The sequence below is a fragment of the Pelodiscus sinensis genome, chromosome 7 (genome assembly GCF_049634645.1).
Source record: "Pelodiscus sinensis isolate JC-2024 chromosome 7, ASM4963464v1, whole genome shotgun sequence".
Lineage (NCBI taxonomy): Eukaryota > Metazoa > Chordata > Testudines > Trionychidae > Pelodiscus > Pelodiscus sinensis.
The window spans coordinates 50,759,610-50,781,307 of NC_134717.1; the positions used below are offsets into that span (position 1 = coordinate 50,759,610).

The 21,698-nt window shown below is 40.9% G+C and overlaps 1 protein-coding gene across 1 annotated transcript in view; it reads left to right on the plus strand.

The window, feature by feature from the left end:
• Positions 1–21,698, plus strand: part of ZNF804A (zinc finger protein 804A) — a 265,769-nt gene that overhangs the window by 239,389 nt on the left and 4,682 nt on the right. The window contains exon 3 of the mRNA XM_006121707.4: positions 17,769–17,899. Coding sequence (XP_006121769.2) covers positions 17,769–17,899 — 131 coding nt within the window. The remainder of the gene's footprint in view (positions 1–17,768; positions 17,900–21,698) is intronic.

Below are 21,698 nucleotides of genomic sequence, written 5' to 3' on the forward strand. Positions count from 1 at the left end.
AATAAACTATAAAATCATCACTGACACAATTTACAGATGAGACAGAAATTGGGGGAGTGGTAAATAATGAAGGCACTTACTGACATAAAGCAATCTGGATCTCTTGATAAAATAGTACAAACTATGTGTTTTATATGGCTATATGAAAATGTACTCATCTAGGACAAGTGGGTCTCAAACCTTTTGGCCCGCAGCCCACACTGATCAATACAGACCTTTCCATCGACCACCAGCCAACCACCAATGATAACAAAAGGGTGTGGGGGAAGGCAGGGAGGGACCTGACCAAGAGGTAGGGTGCAGGAGTGGGGTGGAGGTGGAGAGGGTTTGGGACAGAGGGAGAGTGAGGTGCAAGCTCTCAGCGGGAGGGAGGGTGTGTGAGGGGAATGGGGGTGTGTGGTTTGGGCATGAGGAGCATGTGAGGATGATTACTTTTCTCCATGCTCCCAGGCACCCCCCCCCTCCCTGCTACTCCAATTGGCTCATGATTCTGGCTAAGAAAGCAGCAGGGAAAGCTTCCAAGAGAACAGTTTCCTGTGCTGCCATTCCCCCAGCTGGTGGGAGGGTGAAGCAGCAGAGCATGAAGCCACTTCCTTCTCCTGAAAGCTAGATCTGGCCCATGAAGCTCATCCTCCAACCCTCCAGCAGGAAGCTGGTGCTGGTGCTCCAACCTTGTGGGAGGTCATGAGGATTGAGTGCCAGTGTTAGCTCCCCACAGCAGAACAACCAAACAATGGGTACTTAAGAACAATTTGCACCTTCTCTAACTGACTTTCCCCCCCACTTTTTCCCTTTCATCTCTTCCCCCCCAACCCTCCAATTCACTACTATTTATTTTGGAACTGGACCTTTAATACTCCATTTAGCTGAAGAAATGGGTTGTGCCCACGAAAGCTCATGATACCAGCTACATGTTTTGTTAGTCTTTAAGTTGCTGCTAGACTATTCGTTGATTTTTAATTGTTTTCAAATTTATTTGGGTATATGCTTACATGAACTCCACTAATTAAAATGAGTCATTTTTCTTTTTTGTTCTTTTTCAGTCTGGAGTGTACCAAATGCCATGACAGTTTCTTGTTTGCTTTTTAGTTAGATATAACCTAGAACTCTTTTCCCATTGGATTGTGCTGATTTGTCAAAACAAAACTTCTGTGGAAACTTATCCATGTCCCTGAAACTTTGTTTAGTGGGAGCTGACACACTCTAGAATAGAAATGTATTGAATGGTGAGGTAATGCCTTGGGATGCAGGAATCAGATTCAAGTCCAAACTGCAATTCAGGCAGATTTGGGGCTCCTGAACCCCACGTGAATGCCCTAACCAATGGGCTATTGGCTGTTCTGATACAGGTCTGTCTCATATCTCTCCCGTTGGAACAGTACAGTTTCATACAAATAATTAAATATTCATTGTGGAGGGTCTCGCTCAGTTGGTTTGTTTTATTTCTTCACAAAAATATTTCAAAAGATCTCAGTTTTTGTCCCAAAGTGGAATGAATCAAAACACTGAAACCTCTAAATTTTTCAAGAATTCCCTTGTTCAAAGAGCATTTTAAATATGCGATGACTGTACTTGATTGTTTAGAAAAAAAAACATGTCTACAAATAACTTCAGTGGGAGCATTAAGCAGTAGTGTAAAAACCTTGTGCTTTATTGCTTAGTATATGAAGAAGTTGTGTAAAGTTGCTGTCAGAATCTGAGGGAAATAGCAAAGAGCTCAATATGAGGTACTGAAAACTCCCTGTATTCAAACTCCCCTAAAGGATTGCTTCATTACCAAGAGGTAAACCCAGTAAATGTTCATCTCTGTGAGATTGATGACATGGCAGCACCTCCGTACTCTGAGAAGAGGGAGGGATAGGTCCAAAGAAGGAGAGTTTGCGTCAATGCTAACTATGATCTTCCCCGTTCCTCCTCCTTCTCTTTGAAATATGTATATATGGGGAAAAGAGGATGTGCTCCTTTCCACTGGCTCTCCTGTGATGCTGGGAGCTAAGGTGATCACCAAATTTTGTTTTGAGTGTAGCATACAATGAAACAGACAAACTTCTGAGAGGGGTTTTCACTTTCCATCTGGTGTCTCAGAGACTGAGTTGTGTGTATGTGTGGCAGGTGGGGCAGGAGGTTAAATGACATTGTCACAACGTTGGTGGGTTGCAGGATAGTTGGTGGGTTAAAAGTGGCCCTACCTAAGGTCTTTATAACTCAATGGACTTCTTGGGCCTGGGCTCAGAGCACAAAATTGCGCAGGGGGGAGATATGTCTTGTGCAGCATGTGGCTTCCCTAATAACTACCTCCTGTTGTGGAATGGCATAGGACTCTAAGGGTACACCTACACAGCAGGGCTAAAGTTGAATTAGGCTATGCAACCTCAGCTATGTCAATTATGTAGCTTAAATCAAAATAGCTTAATTTGGCCTTTGGCACTGTCTATACAGCAGGAAGTTGAAGGAAGAACACTCTTCCTTCTATTTCCCTTACTCCTTGTGAAATGAGGGTTACCATGAGTTGGAGTAAGAAATCTTCCAGCTCACAATATTTCAAAATAAAGGCTTGTCATGTAGACAAGTGCTATGTTATTTCAGAATAATGTGAGTTATTCCGAAATAATGCTGCTGTGTAGCTGTACCCTTTCTTCCAGCCAGGATCCCAGCCAGAGTGCAGGGCCCTCATTCCCATTGTCAGGTTTGTAGAACCCAGAGATATTGGTGCCCAGTTCACAGCCAGATTGGCTCCTCTATGCCAGGCACAGATGCTGGAACTTTAGGTGCTGTGGATGCAGCAGTAATCCCTGGTTTGAAGTCATTAACATTGTATACAGGGCTTACAGTTTGGTTCAATGGTTCTCAGTACCCTCACAAATTGTTCCAGCATGTTTGAAGCCAGGTAATTGAAGGGAAGGGGAATGGTCCGTGTTGGCTACGGATTTTAATAAAGTTGCATCATCTACAGTTAACCATATTACAGCATAAATGTTTCATTATTTCACATATATTTAAAGCACCATAACGTAATTTCTTCCCTTGGTTTCCTGCTGATTCTTGTTTCTTATGACTGTCAGCTCCCTGTGGTAGTGACTATGGGTATGTCTACACTACACAGTTAATTTGAAATAACAGCCATTATTTTGAATTAACTTTAATAGCATCTACACATACAAACCACTATTTTGAAATAAATTAGAAATAATGGAGCCCTTATTTCGAATTTGGTAAACCTCATTCTACAAGGAATAACACCAAATTCGAAATAGCTAATTCGAAATAAGTGCTGTGTAGACACTTATTTTGAATTAGGGGGCCTCCAGCCCTTCCCAGGAAGCCCTGGTGGCCACTCTGGGCACAACCAGGAAAACTTGTCTGCTCCCCCACACAGCTCCGGAGCCCTTAACGGAGAAGACTATGGCCACAGTGCCTGTGCCAGTTGCAAGCCTGCCAGCGCACAGCCAGCAGACTGTGCACCTAGCACAGGATGAGCCAGCAACCCGCTGCCACCCAGCTCTCCACTGTTCCCCAGGACCAGTCTGACCAGGAGCCTGCGAGGGGCCACAAAAGGTGGGCACCTTCCTGGTCTAGTGAGGAGATTGTGGGCCTCATTGAGGTTTGGGGAGAGGCCTCCAATGCCCATGATCTCTGCACTAGGCACAGGAATGAGGCCATCTACAGCCGCATGGCTGCCAGCCTGGCCACCAGAGGCCACATGTGCATCTAGGAGCAGGTGTGGAGTAAAATCAAGGAGCTGCGGCAGGCCTATGCCAGAGCCTCCCAACCAGGGGCTGACCCAGAGGCCTGCCCACACTATGAGACCCTGGACTGCATCCTGGGGGGTCAGACGGTCCGTGCCCCCTTGGTGGTCATTGACCCCAGGGCAGAGGGCCCTGCCCCTGACATAGGGAAGAGGAGGAAGAGAAGGATGACGGGAGCCAGGAGCCTGCAGGGAACGTGCCATGCACCCAGGACCCCCGAGCCAAACCAGAGAACCTGTCAGCAGCCTCATCCAAGGCCGAGGAGGCCTCCACATGTGAATGCCATCATTGTCCCCTTATGTGGGCCGGGGGGGAGGGGATAGGGAACCCAGGGGCCGTGCATGTGGGCCTTGCCAACCACAGAGCAGGTGGCAACCTGTGCATCTGCCGTGCCAGCCGGGACTTGTGGTCCCAGCTGGATGCCATGCAGGGGCCCTGGCCTGTTCCCCACAGGCGTCTACACGTGAAGGCACATGACAGGCTCCTGACCCTGGGGAGAGACACTGCACACTGCCCTCCCTCGAGACGCCCCCTCTACACAGAGGCAACCTGCATAAGCACCGCTTCAACGGTGGATCTCTCCACACCAAATTGGTTCCCCATGGATCGGTAGCTATCCGGCGTGGAGAGCTTCCAGAGGGCAATGGCCACCTTCTCGTGGAGGGGAATGGTGAGCTTCATGCGTGTGTCCCGTTGCCGCAGAGCAGGGGCGAGCCACTAGCAGAGCTCCAGGAAGGTGTCCTTCTTCATCCTGAAGTTCTGGGTCCACTGTTGGTCTCCCCAGTGCTCCAGGATGATGTGGTCCCACCAGTCGCTGCTGGTGTCCAGACCAGCAGGGTCCACTCCTCCAGGACCCACAGAGTGGGCAGGAGGAGGGCCGGGGGCTGGCCTACAGCAGAAGGTGCCAGGCAGTCTCCAGCAATTGCTGCCAGGCTTGCAGCAAGACATTCAACATGAGCACCAGAGTACCCAGGGGTGGCACTTGCTCCATGGTGCCAAGTGCTGCGGTGTCCCAAATGAGGACGACCGACGCAGGCAGAGAGGAAAACGGGAAAATACTTTGCTGTCCCTCAGCGAGTTAGGCAAGCAAGCGGGAAAACTGAGAACTGGCTGTCCAGAGGGGTCCCTTTAAGAATGAGCCTCAGATAGCCTCAGACAGCAGCCACACAAAGGAACTACTGACCTGATGCCCTGCTGGACCTGGTTTCAACTGCCCTTAAATGCGATCCAGAGTCCAATCAGTGTGGACGCATTAGTTCGAAATAGCAAAATGCTATTTCAAATTAGTTTTTGTGTCTAGATGCATTATTTTGAATTAGCTTATTTCAAATTAACTAATTCGAAATAAGTTAATTTGAAATTGTGCTGTAGTATAGACATACCCTAGCTTCATGTAGTTTGTCACCCGGGGCTGAATGAGCACAAATAATGATATGTTTAATATAGTATAATAAATAACAATGTGTTGAATGGAGTTTCTTCTTTGTTCTTCTATTGGGAGGACAATTTGATCCCTTTGGACCAGTCAAGGAGCTTAGCTCCCTAAACTAAAATGAGCAATCAAGTCACAAATGTGCCAACTGATCTTGGCCATGATGCAATCCCTCAGTGTTTCTGGTTCCCATCTGTAGAATGGGAATAATATTAACCCTCATGGGTGTTAATGAAACAATGAGTGGTGTTTAGATACTACATTGATGGGAATCATTTCAGCACTAAAGAGATGCAGAGAGAAGCAAAAGTACACTGATAGTAATTCACTAATATATTTCTTTTGAGAGTTCCCTCATTTATAAATAACTGTTATACTCAAAGTGCTGAATATTAAATTATGGTGCTAATGTCCATTCAGGAATGAACTGTTCCCGTTAGATGTCTAATGCTCATATTAATCACTTCAGTTGTGTGATGTCTGTCCTGTGGTTCTTTATCCATTCTGTGACTACTACTCTTTTAATACCTTTCAGGGTGTTGCTGTCTTTCTACTTGGTTGTCTATCCTCTTCAATCAGAACATTTTTATGCTGATTAATGTCCTAAATCCAACTTTCCTAGCTGCCAGGTTGGGGGACTAGTTCATAAAAATGTTTTAACTCTTTTAGGGTATGTCTACTCTAGCCCCCTACTTCGAACTAGGGAGGCTAATGTAGGCATTCGAAATTGCGAATCAAGACTGGGATTTAAATATCCCGCTCTTGATTTGCATCTTCCCAGCTGGTCGCCATTTTTGAAATGTACAAGTCCAGACTAACTGCCCGCATCTACACAAGGCAGAGATCCAGTATTTCAAATTAAAGCCCTAAATCGAACTACCTGTTATTCCTCCTGCAAGGAGGTTTAACAAGTAGTTTGATTTAGGGGCTTTAATTCGAAATACCGGGTCCCTGCCGCGTGTAGATGCGGGCAGTTAGTCCGGACTTGTAAATTTCAAAAATGGCGACTGGCCGGGAAGATGAAAATCAATCGTGGGATATTTAAATTCTGGGCTTGATTCGCAACTTTGAATGCCTACATTAGCCTCCCTAGTTCTAACTAGGGGGCTAGTGTAGACATCCCCATAGAGACTATCCCAAATGACTGTCACTAAAACCTTTATGATGCACTGTCTTTATGGAAATGCAGTTTTACTGGTGTGAGCCTGATTCTTGTCTATGCAGGGCCTAAAGTGGCTGTAATCTAGAGTGTGCAAATTCCACATTTATGGGGAGAGAGAGAAAATATTTCGTTGATGGGCGGATTTTAAAGTAAAATGGCAAGTGTCTGAAGCTACTTCATAGTGTAATAGCTGGGTGAAACCTGTTGTGGATTGAGTTAAAGGCTCATTTAGATTTACGTTTAAAAGCACCCTTCACTTATGACAGTTGTAAGAACCATTTAAGTGACTGCACCTAAAATAAAGCCTAATAGAATTTATACAAGAACTAGCATTATGTGGATGGAAGATTCCACTAGGTATTGTGACCACGTATGTGAGACAAATGGCAGAGACAAAAAGCAAAGATGCCAGTGATCATAATATGAACCTCACTTTCCTCTCTCAAAAAAAAAATGGAGAGAAAGCTTCAAGAGTTTATACTGTAGATGTGTTGGCTCCGGGCTTGGAGCCGTAAGCTAAGAAACCTTTTGGTTTTGTTTGCTCCTGAATTTGGAGAAGCAGGAATTTGTACAGTCCTTGTAAATAAATAAGACTACACCAAAGAGAATGCCAGACTTCATCAATTTTTACTTCCACCTAGAAAATTCCATCCCCACTACCAGCTAAGGTAAAAAAGAAGCAACAATATTATAAACTACAGGGAAATGTATCACTGAGCATAGGGTGGAATTTTCTGTACTCCTGCTCTTACTCTACAGGTCAAGCAAGAAGCAAATTTTGCTGTCACCGTATTTTACTACAATAACTTTATGCCTCTCTTGACCTGAAAATGAGTTCCATGACCTGGATATTTGTTCAAATCAGAAAAATTCCACATAATTTGGTGAAGTGTTAGGCTGTGCTCAAGAGAAAAGCAGAATTATAATAGGAGAGACGCTGTAAACCAAGGGAGTGGACTTATTAGTACAATGAGCAGAGAAGAGAGACTCATTATACTTTGCACTATTCAGCAAGATTCCATCCCTCCACCACTCACACTTTGATAAGCTTCATGAAAGTTTCACTGTTTTCCAACAAACACATCAGACTTCCTTTGCGTTATAGAGGGTCGACTCTGTTAACACTGGATGTATTATAGTTTTTTAAAGTATCAAGCATATTAAAGTTTTTGGGATATGAGTCACACAACTTTGTACCTTTGCTCATGTCTCCTCTTAGTACTGCATCATGTTCCACATTTCAGTCTTTAAAAGTGTTGCTAGCTTGAGTGTGTTTATTAATTTATGGCTTCTCCATGTCTTTAAATCTATTAGTCTGAAGTGCTATTGTTACAAGTGCTTATATCTTGATTTTTTTTTAAGAAGTGCCCCTTTTCAAGTTAGTAGAAGTACACTTAATGCAGTTATATGCTTTAGCTTCATAAGGAGCCTGCTGCATGGCTTAAATTAGAATTTACAGCAAAAGAAAAGTAACATGTGTTTGACGTGTATGCAAATATTTGCAGTGCATGGCAAGTCCCAACTTCTAACATGGCCAAGGACAACTATATTGACAAATACATAATAAATACGAAGAGCTGGTTTGTAACTCTACAGCATCCTGTGAGTACCCCAGGAGCAGGACAGGAACCAGATTGAGATTCTGATATTTCCAATAGGATTGCAGCTTTGCTTTTGCTTCAGAGGAAAGTCATTCATACCAACCCTTTTGATGACTAGGTTACTTCTCTTTCCTGCAGTATCTTATGGATATGTACATGGACATGGCTCCACCACCTTCCCTCCTGAGCCAAAGGAGGAACAAAAGCCTGGTGCCAGCTGTTCTCCCACAGTGCATAGGCTCTAATGATGTAGGTAATGTGAGGATGGGCATCAAGGGTTCCTTATTTTCTTTTACTCCCCTGTATGGGTATACAGCAGGGCACTCAATTAGGTCTATCTAAGTACTAAAACATGGCTGTTAACATCTTGATATTTCAGTTGGATTCCTGTAATTGGAATCTCCTTAAAATTAACGGGGTTCAACATGAATATTAGAGTCCTTCCATGGATCCAGTGGCAGGACTGGAGTCTCTGGGTCAGCGTTCCCATTGTGCTGAACCTTGTGATGTCATTCACCAAGGCTGTGTCTACCCTGGGCCACTAATTCTGGAAAAGCAGCCGCTTTTCCGGAATAACTTGCCAGCTGTCTACACTGGCCGCTTGCTTTTCCGGAAAAACACTGACGATCTACTGTAAAATTGTCAGTGTTTTTCCGGAAACACTATTCTGCTCCCGTTCGGGCAAAAGTTCTTTTCCGGACAAACTGTTACGGAAAAGGGCCAGTGTAGACAGCACAGTAGTTTTTTCCGCAAAAAAGTCCCGATCGTGAAAATGACAATTGGGGCTTTTTTCCGGAAAAGTGTCCGTGGCCAATGTAGAAAAGTGCTTTTCCGGAAAAGCATCCTGCCAATGTAGATGCGCTTTTTCCGGAAATACTTATAATGGAAAACTGTTCCGTTTTAAGCATTTCCGGAATAAGTGGCCCAGTGTAGACACAGCCCAAGTGAATTCAGAATGGATGTAGAAGAACACGTAGAAGCAAAAGCATAATGGTAGCCTCTTCTTTGCATTATTGCAAACGACTACATAAGGTGCAGAGCAATGGAAAAACAGCTTTTTTAGTTATTTCAGTGAAATCTCTTGCTTAGATCATTGATCACAAGCTATTTGCTGTGCTCTCCGCTTGCTAGGATGCCACATCTCTTGTCTTGGCTTTCAAAAAGAGGGGAAAACATGCATTTGGAGATAACATAAAGGTAATTCAGGACTTAGACCTACCAATACTTACTGCAAATTATATTTGGTATGACTAGAAGTGGGTTCACTGACTATGCATGCTTGTATGCGTTTGCTGAATTAAATGCTTCAGCACCAAGTAGAAAATGTATCTAATACACAGAGAAGATTAGATAGTGGGACCTTTCTTTTAACCATTATACTTTTTGTGCAAGGATTGAAATGTCAGTTATAGAATACAAATTACATAGTATAACTTCTTCCAATAACACCTATAATGATTAGATTCATCACCATTGCTTATCACACAAAGGCCCATCCAGGTCCAGCTGAGAGGAGAGAAAGTCTGTAACAAAAAGTTAGATGGAGGAAAAACAAACATTCATTGAAAAATTAGCTGCGAAAATTAAACCTCACACAACTCGTGCCTACTTATGCGCAACAGACAGAATAATTTGCTTACTTACCAACATTGAATATTTCATCTCTACTTAAGCTTACATGTACTGCAAAAACAATTCCTGATTAAGCTGATAAGGGACTCACATTGACATCATGGCATTTGCTTTGCAATACTGTATTGTGTGAAAGAAATACAGAGCAGTAGAGGCTCCTTTTGCATAGAAATGCCAGATATGCATCCATGTATATCGGCCCTTAATCCAACTCGGAATGCAGCTGTATTAGGAAAACTTTAATCATAGATCATAGAATCATAGGCCTGGAAGGGACCTCAAGAGGTCATCGAGTCCAGCCCCCTGCCCTCAAGGCAGGACCAAGCTCTGTCTACACCATCCCTGACAGATGTCTATCTAACCTGTTCTTAAATATCTCCAGAGAGGGAGATTCCACCACCTCCCTTGGCAATTTATTCCAATATTTCACCACTCTGACAGTTAGGAACAAATTTTCTCCTTCCTCCTTGTGACACCCTTTTAAATACTTGAAAACCGCTAAAATGTCCCTCCTTAATCTTCTTTTTTCCAAACTAAACAAGCCCAGTTCATGAAGCCTGGCTTCATAGGTCATGTTCTCTAGACCGTTAATCATTCTTGTCGCTCTTCTCTGTACCCTTTTCAATTTCTCCACATCTTTCTTGAAATGTGGCGCCCAGAACTGGACACAGTACTCCAGCTGAGGCCTAACTAGTGCAGAGTAGAGCGGCAGAATGACTTACAGAGTTTTGCTTACAACACAGCTGTTGATACAACCTAGAATCATATTTGCTTTTTTTGCAGCAACATCCTTTTTCATAATCATTATGTTCTGATACTGCGCCACGCAAGGATCAAGACCTCAAATTATGCAGTAAGCACAAGCTTATAACAATTCACAGCTGAGAGCAGATATTGAACCCTCTCTTCAATTGGTGAGCAGTTTCTCAAAGTAATAGGCCCATTAATTTCAATGGGAACCAAGTCACAATATTATAATCATTATAACAATTGAAATGAAGTACAATTAAAGGATGTTTTCTAATTTCTATTCAGCTTTGGCTCAGCTTCCTTGTGAAAGTTAAAAAACTAACAACCCTTTTCTCCAACAACACTGTATCTTCTCTTGTCCTATTGCATATGCATTTTTTTATTCACTGCATCAATGACTCATTGGAGAAAAACATGAGCTCTGCAACATGCAGTGAAGTCCCTACTTTTGTGTTTGCCAGTGTGCTTTTCTTTCCTCTCGTGTCTACATTTTTAATATCCGTAACCATGCTAAGTGCTCAGAATGAAATTCATAAATGAACTACTTTAAGTTTCAAAATGTAGACATAACTGGGGTCAGCATCATATAATCTATTGGAAGAAAAGAATACACAAAGGTAAGAAGTCTTATGAAAAGAGTCCAAATGTTTGGTCTTTTGCTTTGGAGTGCAGCTATCATAGGGTATGTCTATAGTTGCCCCCTAGTTCAGACTAGGGAGACAAATGAAGCACACCGAAGTTGCTAATGAAGCACGGGATTTAAATATCCTGTGCTTGATTAGCATATTCGTGACCAGTCGCCATTTTAAAATGCCAGTTGCCCGATTTAACTTGCCACGTGTACGAGGAGTAACAGTTAATTCAAAAGAAGGGTTTTGGATCAGACTACCGCATCTACACACGGCAAGTTAAATCCAACGATCAGCATTTTAAAATGGTGACCAGCCGTGAAAATGCTAATCAAGCGGGGATATTTAAAGCCCGTGCTTCGTTAGCAACTTCAGTATGCTTCATTTGCCTCCCAGTCCGAACTAGGGGGCAAGTGTAGACATACCCATATACCCAAAAGTCTTACTTGAATTGTTTAACCTTGCACTTTTTTTTAGCAGAGTAATAGACACTTGGTTTTGTATTGACTATTTAGGGAGCACACATAGGGTAAGATATAATTACCTTTAAAATAATCTCATTGACTCATCATGGTTTTTCTCAAAGGCATACACAGCTACTGGGAAAATAATATGGTACTTATAGGGGGGAAAGGAGTACCCGTCCATCTGTGAGCATAATATTTCACTTATCTTGTTTCTCAACATGTTTTTTGGTATCTGAGAACAGCTGAATGGACAGATGGAATAGCAGCAGCATCACCCGCTCTGACAAAGCTAGGCACAGAGCGTAGCTAAATAAATTGTGCTATGTTGCATTTTTTTTTTACATCAGTAAAAAAGAGCAAAATGTTGGGGGGGGGGGGTATAGAAAGAATAGTAAAAGAAATATAACACACATTTTACAGGAGGTTTCTGCAAACTCCACTTCCTGTACGAACTATTACTATAAGATAAGACCTGATTGTGCCTTGAATGTCATGAAGTCAGAAAACCTGGCACAGTCACTTCTCTGTGTCCAAATAGCTAGTCAGTTTTGGCAATCCCAGGGCCCCCACATGCCAAGAGCCACAAAAATGGTGGCATAACAAACTGGCCTCAGACACTGCTTTTCAGTCTATTTACCTTCAAACAGGAGAAAATATTGGCAGTGTGGTTATCATTTTGGGTGTGTCTAGACCACAGGGTTTTTTCGAAAAAAGTGGCCTTTTTTCGAAAAAACTTCCCCTGCATCTAGACTGCTGCTGCATTCTTTCAAAAATAAATCAAAAGAATGCGGCAGTTTTTTCAACTGCGGAAAACCTCATTTTACGAGGAAGAACGCCTTTTTTCGAAAGTGCTCTTTCAAAAAAAGGCTCTGTGTAATGAAAACTGTGCTTTTTTGAAAGAGAGCATCCAGATTGCCTAGGTGCTCTCTGTCAAAAAAGCAGCTTGCTTTTTCAAAAGTACTGGTTGTAGTATCTTTCAAAAAAGTATCTTTCAAAAAAGCCTCTTTCGAAAGAGGCTTGCAGTCTAGACTTAGCCTTCCAGGGATGACCAAGCAGTAGAATAAACAAGGATGTAAGCTGCGTCATTTAAAACAACCTTCCCAACACCTTTTGATAACCCAATAGCAGTCTATAGTTCCTGACCAAGGTACCTATTTGTTCTAGAATTCTTCGACACATCATTGCCAGCAAAACTAGTACAAATTCTAAGAAAATAATATTCTTTAACTGACCACCAGAACTTCCCGTGGGTGGTATGCATCAATCTCCCACAGAAGAAGTGAACTGAGCCAGCAGAGAGAGCTGAACAAACCTTAATATCTGTTTCCAAAATCTATTCTGTATTCCAGAATGAAATGTCATTGAGAGCAGGAGGCAAGGATTGCTGCTTACCCAGGACATAATCCTGCAGCTCCTTGTAAATCAAACAGAATAGCATGGCCATGTGGTACCAGGTGTGGCTGCTGAAAAGTGAGAACAGAAGATATGTCCTGGGACAATGACTCGACACATAACATTTTAAAACTAGCTATTTCAGTAGTCTAAGGTATTCACCTCTACGTATCAGAAGTTTTTGACTAAGGGCTTTTCTTCATTGCAACTCTTTGCTGAAGTTAGTATATTTGAGTTACTCCACTTGAGCTAGCCTAGCCTAAATGAGAACAGATTGAGAGTGCTCGCATTGTGAAAGCACATTATTGTTACACAAAGAGATTGGATTAGAAACTGATGAGTTGTAACTCCAGTTCTGAGTTAAGCCCTGCTGTGTAGATGCACTCTAGATCCAGTGGAAATAGCAGTTCTACAGGGTGTGTCTACACAGCAAGGCTTAATTCAAAATAAACTAAGCAAATTGAGCTACTTCAATTGTCTAGCTTATTTTGAAATAGCTTCTTTAAAAATTGGGAGCATTTACACAGCTCTTATTTTGAAAAAGAGCACTCTTCCTCTGACTTCCCTTACTTCTCGTACAATGAGGGTTACAAGAGTCAGAGTAAGAAGTCCTCCAGCTTGACAGTATTTTGACATTATTTCAAAATAACTTCCTGCTGTGTAGAAGCATACTAAGTTATTTCAAAATACCAATAGTTATTTCAAAATAATGTTGCTTTGTAGACATACCCCAGGTGATCACAAGAGCAGCACACAGTAATGAGGGCTCCCTACAGAGCTGACTCACTCCAGTCTTAGTCTCCTTCAGAAAATGTGAGGAACAGAGAGTTGTTTTCCCATTTCCCAATCCCCCACCCAACAGATACCCACTCGGAAGCATAATGGGGCCAGAGATGATTTCACTCATCCTGATCAATCCAGACATATTGCATCTTCCTCCATTTTCTTTCCCTACAAGTGGTTCAGGACTGCAGGATCTGGAGCACAAAGGATCTGAGCCTGGTGGATTCCTTGGGATTTGGGTCATGTCTTAGCTACAGAAACATGACAAAGAATCCTTCCCCAATGGGCAGAAGTAGAATGACTTCTTCCCTCTAGCCAGGATACAATAATGCTCACCCAAGGGAGGAAGGAAGAGGGAGGTAGCCACAGAAGGCAAGGAAGAGCTGGCCTACTACAAGAAGTGGTGGGACATTGGCTGAAAACCTTCCCTTCGGGCCAGCTGAAGCCTCAATGAGGCAGAATAAGCTTTCTGAGGATACAGGCAGGGAAATCTGGTTAATGTTGTGAGCCACACTGTAAATGTTTATTTTAATGTTTGCTTTTAATAAGGTAGCATTGTAATTGATTATTACATGTATTTGTTTTAGTTGAGTTGTCAGCGTGTGTTTGTCTGTCAGTATTAAAAGTGTAACTGGCTTGACTGTTTGCAGTTTGTTTGGACTGCAGTTAGATTTGAAAGTTTGTTCCATTTACATTGTAAGTGCTATGTGTGGGTGCATTCTGTGAATGTAGGTTTTCACTGTGCTTGTAGTGTACCTTTTCCTTTCCCATTCTTGCTGTGGTTCTCTGTGTGTGTCTGTCGTTGGGTTTTTTGCCCTTGCATTTATCCACCTGGTTCTTGTATAATTATTCCATAGATGAGGAAAAATTGCTGATTTAGTTTGGCCTCTGGCATATACACTGTACAATATCTTATTTCCTTTGATGCCTACTATAGTTCAGAACACTGTGGCAGTTGAGACTGGAGATTCAAGGCAAAAAGACAGCTGAAATTGTGTAGGCAATATGATGGGCTACATTTTCAAGTGTTTTATGGGCTTTTATCTGTAGGATTCCCATTGATTTTAATTGGAGTGGCATAGCTAAAATACCATTCAATATTTTGAAAGTTTTCCATGTTACTTATCCCTGACCTTCTATTTTTTATAATGAACATATTGAAAAACTGGACCTTTTATGTGAAGTTCACGCTAGAACAAAATTTGCATTATTAGAAGGATGAGAGTGCACTGAGGCAAATAGCTGAAATGAGATAGTGTGTGGTGTATGAGTTGGAAGAAAGCAGAATAATTTAATGAGGAAGCAGCCTCTCATGCACTATAGAAAGTATGAAACAGGCTATAAGAATGTACGGAGGCAAATTTACAGGTATGGTTTGAGCTCGCATTATGTGCAGCTATTATAGGATACTATAGTACAAAAGGTCAGTGTGAGACTGTGGATCTTTGTGCAATTTTATAACATACAGCAAACAATGCAAAAGCAAAAAAAAAAAGATATCTCAGAAAGCGGAGTATAGCAAATCAATCAGACTAGCATAAATGTTGCTCAGTAAAAGGTTTCTTACAACATACACCTTATTAATAAACAAAGTTATGAATCTTGATTGTTACATGCATATGTAACCCATACACCTAATGAGTGTGTTGTACTATCCCAATGAATGGCACCAAGACCACTTACAAAGGAAGTAATCTCTGTGTTCTACAGCCTTAGCTGCAGCCTTAGCTGCAAGAAGTTTGTGCAGTAAGCTCCAGAAGTTCCAGGTTCAATTCTGCCTGTTGGCAATATACATATATATCAAACTCATTTATATCAAGAGTTATTCTCATTATTTATTACTATAGCAAAAGGACAATGGAATATGTGGATGATTTAAAATGTTATTATGGCAAGAAAGGAAAAATAATTTCACTGGGAGGGTGGTGAAGCACTGGAATAGGTTGGCTAGGGAGGATGGAATCTCCATCGTTAGCAGTTTTTAAGGCCAGGATTGACAAAGCCCTTACTGTAATTATTTAAACTTAAAAAACAACAAATGGTCTGGTAGCACTTTATAGACTAACAAAATACGTAGATGGTATCACGAGCTTTTGTGGGCAAAGCCCACTTCTTCAGATGTATCAAACCTGGGTTAAAAAAGAATTAGATTCATTTATGGAGGATATGTCCATCAGTGGCTGTTAAGCAAGATATTCAGAAATACATACTCATAGACTGGGTGTTGCTAAGCCTCTGAAGGCCAGATCCTGAGACTGGATAATAGGGGATGGAGACAGTAAACTAGGTCAGAAATTTGGAAATGTGCTAAAAGCCAAGAACATAAGAATGGCCATAGCACATCAGCCCAATGGTCTATCTAGCCTCGCTTTCAACAATGACCCATGCCAGATGCTTCAAAGGGATAAAAAAATAGGGCAATTTTCAAGAGCTTCATCCCCTATCATCTAGTCTCAGTATCTGGCCTTCAGAGGCTTAGCAACACCCAGTCTATGAGTATGTATTTCTGAATATCTTGCTTAACAGCCACTGATGGACATATCCTCCATAAATGCATCTAATTCTTTTTTAACCCAGTTATAGTTGTGACCTTTACAATATCCGTTGGCAACAAGTTAAACCCTCTGCCTATTAATTTAATAGGTTGACACTGAAAGAAGATATGAAATATCTTATAAAACCAAAATCTCTGGTAGCTTGTATGCTTTACTGTGACCATCTTCTCCAATAGATAAAAACTAATAGACCAGAGACAAAAATGGTTTCAATGGAAGATTTGATTAAACTTTAATCTGAAACAAACTGCTTTTTCGCATGCTTCATCTGCGGCAAAGCTGGTGTAGGGTGAAGAGAGGAACACCCAAACAAATAGATAATTTTGGTGAATTGCAATGAGATAAAGCTGTGTTAAAATATAAGGCAAACTCGGAGAAATTGAGATGGTGTTGGAGAATCAGGTCAGAAACAAAAATATGTGGTTAGTTGGCATCCATTTCCATCTGGAGAGGAAAGTTCGTCATTCCATTGCATACATGAAAAAAGTGATTGCTTCAATATTGGGCAAAATAGAAGAAGATGACCGCATCAATGACATAGAGTAGAAATCTGCAAAGTGTCTGTGAGAGGTATGGTTTTGAAACTCAACTGGAGCACAATTTTTGCCATAATCTGGAAGTTAGCTGTAGCCAGGAAAGAGAGACTTATCATTTGAAGAAAAAAACAACTTTCTTTTTCTCAAATTAGCAACACAGAAGATAGTGGGAGCTGGTGAAACAATGTAGAGGCAGCAGTTATGTTTCCAAGCAGGGGGAAATTAAGGTATAGACACTGTAAGTCTGTGCCTAATGCCCCAAATATTGGAACTTTGTGAGATAACAAAATTCATGTTACATCAGCCTCTCAACTTCTTTTGGAAAAAAATATATCATCTAGGGTGGTTTCAAAGAAAAGTTTTAAAATGTGAATCACATTGTATCTCTCTGAGCATCCAGACAGCATGAAAAAATGAATTGCCCCAAGTAGATCCATGGTGTATTAACACCAAGATCCACTGTTCTGCATGGCTCTGACAGCACCAGGCCATCAGAAGACAGTGTGACAGATCAAAATAGTTGAGTAGACATGATCTACTAACCACCACAGATGAAATGCCTTGGCTGTTGGTTGAAGTATCAGCTGGGTGGCACCTAGCAAGAGTGGAAAATGTTAAGCTATCTCACAAGTCCACTAAAATAAAATTCTGGGTTGTTTTGGCCAGTATATCGAGAATGTCTTTCTCTTCAACACAGAGGGGGAATGAAAACCTGATGTACTGCCTTTCTATTTTATGAAATTACACCAGGGATAAACTTGATCTAAATGGTTTCAATAAAAATATATAACACACCATTATTCAATAAATGTATTTCAGGAATCAACCATGCAATAATGTGGTGGTGTTTTTAAAAATATTTCTGAACTACTGAATCATGTGATTACTAACTAATAATAATAATTTCTAACAAATAATAAAAAACGCAACTGAACATCGTCAACAGAACAGAATAACACATAGTAATGGTAATGCTATAGTGTATTAACATACTCAGCCACACAAAATGACAGTCTTTTAGTTGTTTACCAGGCATGTCAGGGATTATCTTTTTAGTAAATATTTTTATTATTATTTTAATAGAGACTCAAGGAACTGAAACAGAGGGAGTTTGCTCGAAATGTAGCTTCCAAGTCCAGAAAAGATGAAAGGAAACAGGAAAAGGCTCTCCAACGTTTGCACAAGTTAGCTGAACTGAGAAAAGAGGCAGCATGGTGAGTGAATAGCTACTGAAATGGAAAAAGCACTGGAAAAATAATCCCCAAACTATTAGCTGGGCTGTGGGACACATGACAGTTAAGATCCTGATCCCAGAGCAAGGTGCATATATTTTTATGGCAAGCTCTAAGCTGCATGTATGCAGTAATTTGATCTGGCACTATGTGAAGAAATAAATGTTTAACGTTACTTTTTTAGTGGAGCTAAAATGGTATGTATTTTTAGTTAAAAATATGTTGCATATATATTTCATAAAGCCAGGCACAATGTTGAAAGCATTAGTGAACTAGGTCAAGCATTTGAAGCTCGGCATTATTTTATTAATGAGGAAAGGATACACTCTATTTTTCTGGGATGTAACAAATCTATGTGACTTAGTGTTTGAACTGCTCACCTGGGAATGCATCAGGAAATCTAGTTTTAAATTTAAATAGCTAGAGAAACTATCTAGGGGAATACCTTAAAAGAAAATGTTCCCTTTCCTGAACACATCAGGGTGCATATCCCAACCATAACAATTACTTCTCACCAGACGTATATTCCCTCTGGAATCTGGAAATATATTCTTAGTTGACACTGATACTTCTTCATTTGAGGTGACAGCCTTCTTACCAAAAATGTACTTATTTATTACACAGAGAACCCAGTGTAAAAGAATTTGAACCATTTTAAATGTGCTCCAACAGAGATCAATCCATCAAAGAAAAAATAGTTGGTGGTTAATGTGTAAATGAAATGTTTATCCAGATGTTATCTATGGCCAGAACTGTGTCTCATCAGGGCTATATCTACACAGCAGCATTATTTCAGGATAACTGACATTCAAAAATAACAAAGAGCACATCTAGACAGCAAACCATTATTTCAAAATAATGGTGAGCTGGAGGACTTCTTACTCTGACTACTGTAACCCTATTTTATGAGGAGTAAGGGAAGTCTACAGTGCACCGTTATTCTGAGATAACTAGCATTATTTTGAAATAACAATGTGAGTGTCTACACAGCCATTCCGTTATTTTGAAATAATTTCAAAATAACGGACAGCTTATTCCGAAATCTGCAAACCTCATTCTACAAGGAATAACGCCTATTCCAAAATAGCTATTTCAAAATAGCCCCTCACCAGGGCCATTCTAAGTTATTCCTCCCCAGTGCCTCCTAGGGCTCTAAATCAAGACAGCACATCTACATTAGGGAAGCCTATCTTGGACTAATTTTGAGGTTTCCCTGCAGTGAAGTTATACTAATTCGAAATAAGTTACTTTGGAATAGCTATTCCAGAATAGTTTATTTCAAAATAAGCGTGCCGTGTAGACATACCCGAAGAGTGTTCTTCATTCAGCTTCTTGTTGTGCAGCCAGCACCAAAAGCCGAATTAAGCTATTTTAACTTCAGCTACACAATTGACGTAGCTGAAGTTGCATAGTTTAATTTGACTATTGACCTGCTGTGTAAATGTGCCCCAGGTGAGCTTTAATGCTGAAGTAGTGATACTTAATTTTGTCAGACAGCTAATATACTCCTTAACTCTGCCCAAAATAGTTGGAAGTGCATATATGTTTTGAGCACAAAATATATGTTTTTTAGCAAACTTGGGACTTGCACATTTAAAATGGATGTGCTTACCAAGTTTACGGACAGAATTAAAGAAGCTCATTGGATGAAAAGGAGCAGATATTGTTAAGAGATTGAGATCATTTTTAAAATTCCTTTTTTAACCTATCTATATTATGTAGTTCTCTTCAGTCTATACATTGTTCTGATTAACTGAGAGTAGGTTCAAAAGCAGCATTAAAAATATTATACTTTCAACTAAATTTAAACCTTATTCGTAATAGAATGAAATAGTGTGTTTTGGGACTAGGAGACTAAAGAACGTGATTCAGCTTTATAGACTAATACCACTGGATCTTGGTGGTGGTGATCTTCTGTGTCCCCGGAACAGAGCAGTGCCAATTACTACAAACACCATTCATATTTTTATTTTTTGGAAAACCCGATTTTTTGACAAAAACAGAAGACAGAATTTAGCAAACTTCAGGCAATGGCATCAGTTCAGATGTTTTTGGTGGGAGGGGAAAATTCTGGTCCATAGCACTCCTTTCCACAACAATGTCTCTGGTCATCCCCTTTTCCCACACACAGACTCAGCCTCCCTCAGCCAAGCAGCCTCCTTTTACCCAGACGGTGTTTATCTATTGTGGAAAGGCGTCAAAATTTGAGTGGACTTCCCTGTGCTCCACCAACCAGACTCTTCACATTACAACATCAACTGGCTTAGATGCCCTTCCATCTAGACAGAGAGGTAGCCAGGCCAAATTTGAAGAGTGGTGCAATTCCATGCACCAGATTACAAATATCCTACAATAAAATTTGGTCGAGTTGCTTCTCTTTCTGATTTAGTGCAGAACCACTGCTTAAAAGTGGTTGGGTCATGGCTACAGTCTTTATAGCCCTTGGAACTTTGAGCTAATACACAACTCTCTGGGGAAGGCTGTTCGCCTTTTTCCCTCGCTTTCCTAATTGTTGCCACTGATGTCAGATTATACTGTAAGGTTGGTAACAAACATATTTTTGGCTTTGTTTCCATTCTGTTTTTTGTCAAGTACTATTTCTGTTTTGAGGGGATGATGTTTCTATGAAGAGTAAGACTGCATCTGAATTTTGTGTTCTGACTTTATTGAATTATTACTATATTACTGTTCCTATGGGAGCAGCAGATAAACAGACACACAAACATTTTTGCTAAAATTACCTAGGTTTGAATGATAAAAAGCTTAGCTCTGTGGAATAGCCAGTCTAAAGATATTTCCAACCTAGCTGGAGTCAGGTACCACAGGAATGCTCACGAGAAACCCATTCCTTATGAGATATCCACGCCTATTTCCAGCCAAAACAGATTAACCACAGCGAGGCATCCATGCATGTAGATGCATAAAGTCACCTGTCCTGACTTTATGAAGGATTTTGAGTTGTTCCATCATTACTTCAAATATCAGTTTGATTTTCCAGTTAAAACCAGCTGTGTTGTACTAAATTGGGTACGTTTTAAAAGTAGCATAACCTGTGCATGAATGCAGAAATTCCCAAATTATGATCTGTAGTCTATGGGTGTTCTTTTGGCTCTTCTCCTGGCTTCTTGTTGAGTAAAACATACCAGATGGAATGAAGAGATAGAATCAAGAACAAAAGTAGACAGCATGATTAATTTTTTTCATGAAGGATAAATCACATAGGGTGCATCTATACTGCACCCATAGCTATGCAATTTGAGCTATGCACTTATTTCAAAATAATCCGCTATTCCGAAACATCCCTTACTCCTCATGGAATGAGATTTACAGGGATGTCAGAATAATGTTGGGCATGCTCAAAAGACGCGTCCTTGCAGTGTAGTGTAGAAGTAGCCTTTTTGAATGAGGATCAGCTGAAAGTACATAAATACTTACCTGTTCTTTATTTATTTTGCATGTACGAATTTGATACAGTTTTCACGGTTACGTTTGTGATCACAGATGGGAGGAGAGGCAGAGTGGGAGGAGAGGCAGACATATCTATGAGACAGAAGTGATTTAAGAGGCATCCATTGCAGGAAGAAGAAGTTTGAAACCCCCTGCTATAATGTCTTGTTTCGGAGCTATTGATTTAACATAAATTAACCTGTTCCCTTAGAAATCTTTGTGGAAACAAATGTAACACAATGTTCTGGCAATAACAGTACAATAGAAATGCAGTAACTGTGAGCTTTTAATTTAGTTGGAGTGTACTCATGGCAGGTTTTGTTGTGTTTTTTAG